The sequence below is a fragment of the Parus major genome, chromosome 8 (assembly GCF_001522545.3).
Source record: "Parus major isolate Abel chromosome 8, Parus_major1.1, whole genome shotgun sequence".
Classification (NCBI taxonomy): Eukaryota; Metazoa; Chordata; class Aves; order Passeriformes; family Paridae; genus Parus; species Parus major.
The window spans coordinates 7,067,814-7,078,079 of record NC_031777.1 but is presented as its reverse complement, the minus strand read 5'-3'; the positions used below and the strand labels follow the sequence as shown (position 1 = coordinate 7,078,079).

General features: G+C 40.3%; 1 protein-coding gene and 6 non-coding genes across 8 annotated transcripts; 6 read left to right on the top strand and 1 right to left on the bottom strand.

Moving 5' to 3' along the window:
- The first annotated feature begins 45 nt into the window (after positions 1 to 45).
- LOC117244827 lies at positions 46 to 124 on the top strand. The gene has a single exon (XR_004498622.1). It is a non-coding gene; the product is annotated as a small nucleolar RNA SNORD74 (small nucleolar RNA).
- A 748-nt stretch (positions 125 to 872) lies between these two features.
- Positions 873 to 939, top strand: LOC117244832. The gene has a single exon (XR_004498627.1). It is a non-coding gene; the product is annotated as a small nucleolar RNA SNORD75 (small nucleolar RNA).
- Positions 940 to 1,176: 237 nt separating this feature from the next.
- Positions 1,177 to 1,258, top strand: LOC117244819. The gene has a single exon (XR_004498614.1). It is a non-coding gene; the product is annotated as a small nucleolar RNA SNORD24 (small nucleolar RNA).
- A 320-nt stretch (positions 1,259 to 1,578) lies between these two features.
- LOC117244829 lies at positions 1,579 to 1,659 on the top strand. Its single transcript, XR_004498624.1, has one exon. It is a non-coding gene; the product is annotated as a small nucleolar RNA snR60/Z15/Z230/Z193/J17 (small nucleolar RNA).
- A 1,085-nt stretch (positions 1,660 to 2,744) lies between these two features.
- HEBP2 (heme binding protein 2) lies at positions 2,745 to 9,086 on the bottom strand. Of its 2 annotated transcripts, none has more exons than XM_015635720.3 (5): positions 8,862 to 9,086; positions 7,062 to 7,146; positions 6,825 to 6,960; positions 6,572 to 6,737; positions 2,745 to 6,171 (listed from the first exon to the last, which is right to left on the bottom strand). In XM_015635720.3, exons 2-5 carry the CDS (start codon positions 7,134 to 7,136, stop codon positions 5,997 to 5,999), a joined length of 552 nt encoding a protein of 183 aa, XP_015491206.1. In that variant the 5' UTR covers positions 7,137 to 7,146; positions 8,862 to 9,086; the 3' UTR covers positions 2,745 to 5,996. The 2 variants fall into 2 exon arrangements, with proteins under 2 accessions (XP_015491206.1, XP_015491207.1); XM_015635721.3 differs by having other exon boundaries at positions 8,866 to 9,086.
- LOC117244820 lies at positions 3,948 to 4,023 on the top strand. The gene has a single exon (XR_004498615.1). It is a non-coding gene; the product is annotated as a small nucleolar RNA SNORD79 (small nucleolar RNA).
- LOC117244826 lies at positions 4,603 to 4,677 on the top strand. The gene has a single exon (XR_004498621.1). It is a non-coding gene; the product is annotated as a small nucleolar RNA SNORD47 (small nucleolar RNA).
- Positions 9,087 to 10,266: the final 1,180 nt, after the last annotated feature.

Genomic DNA, 10,266 nt, shown 5'->3' with positions numbered 1-10,266 from the left:
CCTCACTCAGCACATTTAAAGAAAAATGGCTGACTTCACTTCCGTATGCTCTGCACATGATGAAAACTATGTTGGTAGGGACATCTGAGAGGTTGATGAATGCCAACATATCTGAGCTGGGCATGGAATGCTTCTGATAGCCTATCCGGGATGGCTGAGACACCACTGGGCCTTTCTAAGCAGCCTAAGTTCAACACGTGCCTGGCTGCCCCGGTGATAAAACGCCAGAATCGATGATGTAGAAAACAAAGTAGTTTAGTAATCACATCCTGCTTAAAAATACTTAATAGCAATTAATTTTTGTGGTTTCAATTCTTCAAAGAGCCGAAATTCAGATTGCATCAGAGGAAATCTTCAAACTCAAAGTATTTTGGACATTGCTTGGATTTTTCAAAGTAATAGTTGTGAATGTTGCATTATTTTTGGGAGAAGAAAAACTAATATGCTTTCTTGTTTTCAGTTCAACATGCATCAGCTACACTCTTCCTTCTTGTGGCTTCAGTACAGGTAAATGTTGCTTCTGAAACACAGTGTTAAAATTAACAAATGTTGGGTTTGTGTATACCAACTAGACTGGAGTACTGTTGTATCACGGAGTTACAGTATCAGCAGTTGTAATTCAGGTATTGTCTGTAGTGTCTTGGGGCAGGCCTCACTTTTCTGCTGGAAGTCATCCGTTCATTTGTCCTGGAGCGTGTCTGTGAACTACTGCTCATGCTGTAACCAGACTACAAGAGTACCCCCGGGTCCCTTTTTTTCCTTCCTTACTGCTGTTTCTTTGTTCACAGCAATAAATAATGTTTTTAAAAAACTGCCTGGAGTATGTTGTATAAAATGGATAATTACAGGGATTGATGTTAAGTAAATCTCAAAGCCTGTGATGGTTTCAGTATAAGAGTAGTGGACAGAAGTGATTTCTGAAAACTCAGTTCTGAGGCTTTCTGATGTGGTTCCCCCAGAGAAGCTCCCTAGTTCTGCAAACATCTCTAACTTTTATCTCTTCCAGATCTGCCCCCGAATGTGGAGACTTAAAGCTACTTCATCCCAAGGTAAAATAAAAAAAAAAAAAAATCTTGAAAATTAAATATAAAATTATGCTTAGTGTTTGTCTAGATAGCATCTTTTGTTCTGATATCAGAAAACAGCTTAATTCCTTGAGCAAAGCCATCTCTCTGGTGCCACAGTGATGACACTTATTTGCTACTCTTGACCAAGAGAGTGATGAGCAATTTTACCACCATAACAGTTTTCTGAGGCACAGCAACATAAAATTCCCCTTGATGCTTTGATTGCTGAATATACTGTTTACAAGTTCTTTTCTTCTAGAACTTGAATCCTGCACTTCAGAGATACATAGAAGAAACATCACCTGGTGAGAAATCTGCACTTCATGTTGAAGTTTCTTCCACTGAGCTGTTTAGACACATCAGTAAGAAGGACGGGGGATGCATTTTATTATTAACTTCTACTATGAACAGAAACAATTTATACTTGCTAGTATTCAAAATTTAAATATTAGATTTTTAATTGGGGAAACTTGCTTGTCAAAGCAGTCACAAGAGGTGATTGCTTGGTATACAGATACAGTGATGATGGCATAGTTCAGCAGAATATCCTGTGATGAACGCTTTTGTTCTTCGCCCCTATCTGATGTATCTGGCTCTTGTGGTCTCCCAATAGGAGCTGTGGGCTTGGGTGCAAAGGCTGAAGGGATCTGATTTTGTTTTCTATTGTTGCAGGCACTGAGAGATTAAACTAAGCTGTTACAAGGTAAATACTGCATCACTGGCATCTGTGAAAACTCATTTCATCCCTGCTGTCTGGAAAGGCTGTTGTGTGATGACTGCATAGTTCAGCAGATGACCTGTGGTGATCACAGTTACTGTCTTAACCTTCCTGTCTGATTCAGCCTCCTGTAGCTTAGGCTATTTCAAACAAATCATGTGGGAAGCTGAAGGTGAAACACTTTATTTTGTTCCATGAATGTGTTTTAAAAGTATCTAAGTAGACCAGTAAGTTGGTTAAACATCAAAAAAGTCTAGTAAGATGAATGGAAATATTGAGAGTGGGATGTGGTTATGAAGTCAAGCACAGAATATAGGAAAATTGAGGTTAATTAGGTGTTAGTACTCCAGGTTCTGAAAGTCTTTTGTTGCTTTGTGGACTGCCCTGGATGGAAAAGCCCTATGTCTCTTGTGTGAGAAACTATTTCACCTGTCACTGATGGTGAAGACAAGACCTTTCTAATTAAAAGTAATTAATAAACCTTTGTTTTTCAGATGGATGCTACTTTTGTCTGTGCCACATTTGAGAGTTTGCTTTTAGAGATGCTTGCATTTTGTTCTTAAAAAATGTGAGGCGAAGATTAGTATCGTAAGTGTACCTTTAGCTTACTGTCTTTCAGAGTAAGAGTATGAAATAATTGTGGTGTTAATGATCTGTAGAATTTTCTTGTTGAAACTAAATGGTGAATGCCACATTACTGTGAATTTAGTGACTGAAATTATTTTCCTTAACATGCACAACTTCGATACACAAAGCTCAGGTCACGGAACTTGGCAATTGCAAAAGTTTGCTCCTTCATGCAATTTCAGCACATTCTGGAGTTGAGGAATGAACATATCATATGATATGTTATCATAATGAACATAGCAGCATTGGAGAGTGCTAGGAGATGGCTTTACACCCTGCCTTCAGAGGGGGGATGGGAGTGTTGCAGCTTACTGTAAATGATGTTGAATCAGGTCTCTGATCCCCATGAGGATAAAACTTGACCAAACCCTGATACAGTATTTTACTTTAACTGTTCTTACTGCTATAACTTCTGCTGGACCCTGCCTAATAGCAAATTCTTCTTCGCAGACTTCCTAATGTTTCTCACTGTGAAGTAAGTACTTGTTTTAACTTCTAAGAATTAGGACTTCATCATAGGCTTGTAAGTTTTTAACAGCTTATCAGCTAGGGGAAAAGGGGCAAGGTTGGTAGTGGCTTGCATCTTGGCCAAAACAGGAGGGTGTTTTAAAGGGGGACAGCTCACTGGTGCCCAGTCTTTACAGGCTGGTGTGTGCTAAACTTATCATTGTGAGCTCTTGAATTTGCTCTGCTAGCACTATTTAAAGTATTTGCCCTCTTCCCCATAGCAGCCTAGTCCTTTAGCAAGGCTGCACAGCGGCTGACAGTGTGAGCTGCCTGTGTGATGAGATATGACTGCCTTGACTTCAATCATGGAGGTCTTTAATTAGCTCTATCTGACTGCAGGCACCTGACTTGAATGTCTTCCTTCTGTGCTTGTTTCTGTACTGTCCTAATGATTTGCTTTGATCCAGGTGTGATGGAACTGGGAAGTGATGGACCTGGTAGTGCTCCCAGCAAAAGTAAGTTGCTAACACATGAGTGACTGGTTAGAACTGTGTGATACAGGGAATGAGAAAGTTACTGGATTCTTACCTTTACAGTGCAGCTGCAGCATTAAGCAGGGTTCTTGATGATTTAATTATACTTTCCAGGTAAAAAGCTCACAGATTTGCCAGCAGCCTGTAGGATTCATTCACCCAAGGTGCTGCATATCTCAAACTTAAAATTATCTGCTTTCTGTGACTAAAAACAAATAGTGGTGACCATTTAAAATGTGTAACTGCTGTGGACTATTTAAATTCCTGTTTGTTAAAAAAAGCTCTATGCTACCATGTTGCCACACATTCTGGGCTGAACAAATGCAATACAATTACTTGCTATTAAACTTCTTGCTGTTTAAATTTAGTGGACTCTATCATGGAGTAGCACTGATCTTGAATGCTTATGTGGTAAACGGTTTATCTCAATGGCTAGATCAGAGCTCTTATGGTGAAGTGAATGAAGATACGGTTGGGAGTAAGGTCCCAAATTTCAAGGTCAGATCCCCTTTAAAGGACAAACCAGAGATTTAACATTAACCTGGTCTTGGCATGTACTGTTTGTGATGAATTCTAAGCAATGGGAATCTCTCTGAAAGAGGCTGAGGAGAACTCTTGTGCTGAAACAGTACCCACAATCACACTCTAAAACCACTGCCAAAAATATGCTAGTACAATTTCACATCTTCACAGGGTGAAGCTTGCATGGAATTTACGAAACAAGATAGATGTGTCTGAGGTAAGTGTAGAATACATGGGGTTTAATAATTTCTGGAATAGTGTCATTGCGCTGAATGCTTTAATAGTGGTGCATAGAATTAGTCCTATAAGATACCTGCTTTGTCTTCCCTTTATTGTATGTGCCTGTTCTGTGGGCACTACTGTAACATGGCACTCTGGAATTAAAATAAAATGATTCTTCCAATGTTAGCAGTTTTGTATTTCCAATTAAGTTAGCAGTTGTAAGCTTTGTGTATCCTATTTGGGTGTTGCAAGTTGAACTCATAAGAGGCCAGCTAAAAGTCAGTTTCCTTTTATGTAAAATAGTTTGATGAATAGAAATTAATGGATAAGTAAACTTTGCATATATAATGCTGCTCTTATTCTGAAAGTACTTTTCTTTGTTAGGAAGGGACTTCTGTCTGCAGCCTCACTGTGGGTAAGTACACACAGCAAACTAATTGAATTAAAAACTTCTGGAAATATTTGTAGCCACTGATGAAATTGATTCTGCCAAATGAGTTACTGTGATATTACCCTTTCCGTTCCTTTTCCATCTGAGGTTACAAAGCTGTTGTGGAGCTTTTAGCAGTTGTGCTGCTATGTATGCAAACTGGTTTTTTTCTAATTTAGGTAAAGCGGCAACTCTGAAGCTGGCAAATGAAGATTTGAGAAGGTGAGTGTAACTGTTGTAATTATGTTATTTGTTGGAACAAGTGATGACAACCTTAGCTTGAACTCTCTCACTGAACAGAGATGAAAATCTATGGTCTGAGATGTTCCCATCCAGTGTGTTGGGCTGGTTTGGTACCTTATAATGATTCTTACGTCTGTCTTAATAGGTGGAAGATTGCTCATAAATGGGTTACACTTGCATGAACAGCACTAAAAAAGCCAGTATGTTCTTACCTCACTGGTAATGTTTGCCTGATGCTGATTGGAGCCAATAAAAATCTGCAAACCCTACCTGGCGTTGTGAGATCCTTTCTGGCTGGAACAACTTGATGTAAAACACCTTCAGTCTGCTATATTAAGATTGAAAATGTTTAATTTAGTGCAGGGACTAAACTATATTAGACACCTAGTCTTATCTGAGGTGTCAAGTACTGCTGGTGTGCAGGCTGCAGGTGACCATATTTAGACAAAGCTAAATAACTTAAGGAGTATTTCAAGTGTTTAAGGTAAGAGCTAAACTTGTTTATTTGCTACTAAAATAATAGTCTACTAGTAATCCTGGTATTACATGTTCAGGTGCAGATCTCAGAACAAGTGTACAGCTTGGACTTGGTAACCCTTTTCCAAGGGTTCTGAATTTAAACAACACATTTGGTCTTCAGGAGGAAAAAAAGTTCAGTTGGAGAGGTGTGAGATTTTGATAATACTGATTAATAACAGTTACTGTTTATGAGTCACTAAAAAACATCTGCTAAGATGTTTTTGCTTTCTAATGCTCATTAATGGAAACTTGCTTCTCTTAAAAGTTCATTTAAATATATCCCTGGTGTCAAGGGTGATGTCAATATGAGGAAAGTCAATTTATGAAAGTCAGTTAGGAAGAACTCCCTTTCCATAACACTTCAACTAGTGCTGTAGCATGTCTAATAGGAAGTAAAGCTATGTAGCTAAACTTCAACAAGATTATTTTCAGATATTGTTGCTTAGAACCTTTCAATAAGAGGAGTAAGTTTGTTTCCTGCTCTGTCCACCTGGTGTCTTGAATTGCATTTTGAACTGGTTTTAGCCAGAAGAGTGCTTCATCCTAGAGAAAGTAAAGACATTGTGTCTATTCAAATTAATGCCCTTCTGCACTAGAGCAAAAAGCCAATACTAAGGTCTGTTTTCATCCAGAGCTGATTAGTAGCCTCTTAATATTCTCCCATCATGTTACTTTTTAAAATACCACACTTCATTATGCCTGTTAAAGAGCTTGAAGGGACTGTCATAGCCTGCAGTGTAAAAGAAGTCTTCGTGGAATGGTTGGCCTCTGTTTCTTAAGGTTCTGGCCAAGATGTCAGCTTCCTCAGCATATTTCTCTGGGGTGGCAAATCCACCGAAGGACCTGGTAAAAGTGAGGGAAAATTTTTTGGTTCAAGTCCCTGGCTTTATTTTCAGACAGAAACTTGAGGTTTGCAAAGCTAATTTGAGCACTTCGGATACAGTTTGTAGTTAGTTGAGTAACACAAGTATTTTGTCTGTTTTCAAAGAAAAGATTTAAAAAAAGCAAACACCCAGGTAACAACTGCCCTGCGTGTGTTGTGGCAGTTCAGGACTACAACTAAGAGTGCTGGGAGAATGGTTTAGATGTTCTGTAGAACAAGCTGTCATCAGAAGATGATTCTGGAGGCTGCATCTCTATGAAAATCAATGCAATTTTCAATGGTCTTGAAAAAAAAAAAATCAGTGTTTCACAACTTGGTCGCTTGGGTGTCTTTCTGGTGTCAGCTGCTGGTTTTTCTTACCGGACAAAGACAGGTGCTGCCTTCCTTTCCTCAATGAACACATTGGAGTCAGTGGGCTGTGGGGGGCAGTCCTGGTGTTCAAATGGCACAAAGAAAGAGATCTTGAAGTCTGTGCAGCCTGATTTTACCAGGCAGGTCACTGGCACAGTCATATCAATCTTCATTTCTAGGGGAAAGGAAAACCAGGTGTCTAAGCTGCATCTCCCAGCTCCTCTACTTATAATTGTTCCAATTCAAAACTGTCATGTTCTACCTTTTTCGTTCTTTCCTTGGATGTAGTGGAAGAGTTTCCAGAAGCCCTGGCGCATTGCTTCCTTCTGGGTTTCTCCCCTAATGACTGTGCTGACCCACTTTGCTGTCTCATACTGACGCAGTTCATAGTCCTTTGCCTGAAAGGCAGCAAAAGTCACAGAAACCACATGTTCACAGGTGTTAACAGAAATTAGTAGCTACTTTATCCAAATCAGCATACAAGTATTGTTCCAGTTACCACTGCCTCTGCTGAGCTCCAGCGAGGGGACGTCAGGTCCAGGGACAGAAATGTTTGCTTGAAGGACTTTATCATCTTACCAGAGCTGGAAGGGAGACACAGTTCATTGTCATCTCTTAAAAATGGCACTAGGGCTTTTCAGTTGTAGCTGAACTGGTGGAAGGCCTGAAAAAAGGCTGAAACCCATTTAGTCCTGCAGGAACAGAGCACCAGGACCAGGAAACTACCTCTACTGGAGGAAGGGAATTTTGTGAAAATCTGAAAGTTAAAAGGACTTAAGTCTTCCCTTCTGGATGAAAAACCAGTAGTGGTTTGGTGGGTGATCTGGTGTTGACTGTGTCCTTAACTATTTGGCCTATCATGATAGCTGATGACTTTCTTAAAGGCCTTTAGCCTCAGAGTCCTGTGGATAAATGAGTTTTTGCATTTCTGAATGAATAACTATTTTCCTCCATAGCCTTCACATGTGAGAGAAAAAAGGTGAAAACTTAAAAACACTGTCCCAAACAAAGTGAGTGAAAGTGTTCAAAACCACTGTTGAAATAATCAGATCTAGTTAGATGCTGAGCTTTTAGTGGCCTCCGTATGTAACTTCTTTTGTTAACCAGGCAGACTGTAGTGTGACACCTACATTCTGACAGTCTCTGCCTTCTGTTATACTACAATGTCCTTTGCCCTTTGTGTTGTGAAGGGCACATAATTCAGTGATTATCTAGGTTCTTAGGTCATAGAATGTTGTCTTCTCAGGCTATAACTAAATTACCTATTTCTTGGGCAACAATGTGAGTTTTGTAAAACCAACTGCTTTGTGCTACTTAACTACTTCCTTGGCTGTTCCATCTTCTTGCAATATCTGGACTGCTGTTGAATTCTATTAATCCCCTTCCATACCCTGCCTAGAGGTGGCTATAAAGAGTTCTTGGGATCTGAAGTTGAAAAGTTTTTATTAAAGCACACCAATAAAAAGGTCACAAACCCTGGTGGTACTGTGTTCCTTTAGAATGTAAAGTAGTATGTGGAGCCATTTAAATATTGAACTTTTTCTAGCAGCACTTGCAGTTATCACCATAGATCAAGGGAAGGTCTGTATCAAACAGCTGGATTCAGTTACTAGTAGTAAAGGCAGGTGCTGTTCCTTCTCTGTCCCAGCCTGAAGGTGCATCATCTCCAGCAGCCCTGACCAGAATGATGGTTACCAGAGACTGTTGCATAGTTGTACTCTATTAATAGACCTTGTCCGTGGTGTTAACAAGTCAACAAAGCATCATGAAGCAGAAAGCCATGTAATTAGAAGCAAATAGGAGCAATTACACTGAAACTTCCTACAACAATTTATTGCCACTTCAAAGACAAAGATGCTGCTTAATCACTTCTATTGGCTATTGAATGAGCTAGTTTCTCTTTGCTGGCTAATTCCAGCTGCTTCCCAACATACTTTTCCTTAACTACTACTGGGTAGCCCTCACAGCTCTGGATTTTGTAACTATGGATAGTACTGTCAGTGACTGCCTGTTAGAAATATTTTTTAATACCTAAATCAATCCTTTAGGATGGGAGAGACAAATGGAAGAATCTTCCAGATACAGTTGAATTTTTTTAGATGTACAGGAAAGCTGAACTTTGAAATTTCCATATCTTCATATAAATATGTCTATAGGGTGCTTAGATTTTTTTCTGCAGCTGTTAATACATGGGCCAAAGGGACAGGCAGTAAGGTTACACTGCTAGCACAAGTGCAGCCAGAACATGCCACTCCACAAACTACTCGTGCTATTAAAGAAGTGGAGAAGGTAGACGTACTTACAGTTTCAGCTGTCCTTGTCCTTCTAGATGTTGCAGTGTGTCCTGTCTAGGCTGCACATCCTCATAAGGTGCTGCATATCAGTATTTTTTGAGTTTGGGCAGGTTCCTCCCATGCCCCAACCCTACTGGAGGGGGCTGCTGTTAAAAAAAAACAGAAGGCTGGAGCCTTGTCCTGCTGTGAGTCTCATTGGAGAGCCCTCACACAAATGCCAAAAGCCCCACCTACTACTCATGAGGCAGCACTGGGACTAGTGTGTGATCTGGCTCCATAAACAGTTTTGCACTCTTGTGTAATTTCCCTTTTGCCATGGCTGTGTGACTACTTACGACAGGGTCAGTGGCAGGTTTTGTGCCTTGGGGGAAAGGATTTCACATAAATAACATCTGTCCCACCACTCGGTTTGGATTATGAGAGAGTTGATGCTATACAGAATGCCAGCTTCTTTTTGCTGCAGAGGTAAAAGGGTAGGTAGAAATCTGGCTGCATACTCTGCTGAGACCATCCTCACGAGATTTTTGCTGGCATGTTATGAAAGAGACAGTGTTCTCTGATGCCTGGCTGTTCTAATCTGTATTTGAGGTTAATCGGTCCTCTTAGCCCTTGGATAGCTGCACAAAGGGGTTATGCAAAGCTATTGTGAAATCCTGTCCTGCTTATAATGCACACAGCAAAGCTGGGCTCTTCAATTAGCCAGCTGCAGCTCCAGACATAGTTTGGTACCAGCACAATAGGGTAGATTAAACTCGACAGTTTGTATTCTGAGAACACCTCTCAGTTAAGTCATGGTTTGTGCAAATTCTTTGCAGCCAAATTCAGCTGAGCTCTCAGGGGCATTTGATATCAATAGCTGGGAATGACTTTTTACAGGAAACCCACTTTGCTTGCAGGGAACTTCATCAGAATGTTCAGTCCTGTTCTGAAAAGGGAAGTAAAACCATGCCAAATAACAATTATGAATTTAAAGCCACAGATCTCTCCAGAGCCGCAGAAGAGGGTGGCGTACAGTCATTTGCTACTGGAGTTCATTCAAACAGACTGAGGCCTGAAATGTGTAACCAGTTCTCTGCATGCTTTGTGCTTTTTATTTTAGGGAGTAAAATATTTCTCCATTTTATCTGTGCTCTGCTTGGGTCAAACAGGAACATCAGGAGGGTGTTTGGAGGAGCAGATGCTGCTTGGTCTTTACTTGGGAGCAACAGGCACGCAAAGGCATGGGCTGGTATAAGGTGGCCTGTGACCTTACTCTGTCACCCCAGGGATGGAAGTGTTTTTGAACACCTTCAGAGTAGAAAAGGCCATATGAAAAACAATACCCAGCAACAATAGTTTGGCAAATCTCCACAAATTTACCTCATTGGTGAGCGCTGAGAAGTATTACCTTGGAAGGGTGGCAATAACTCT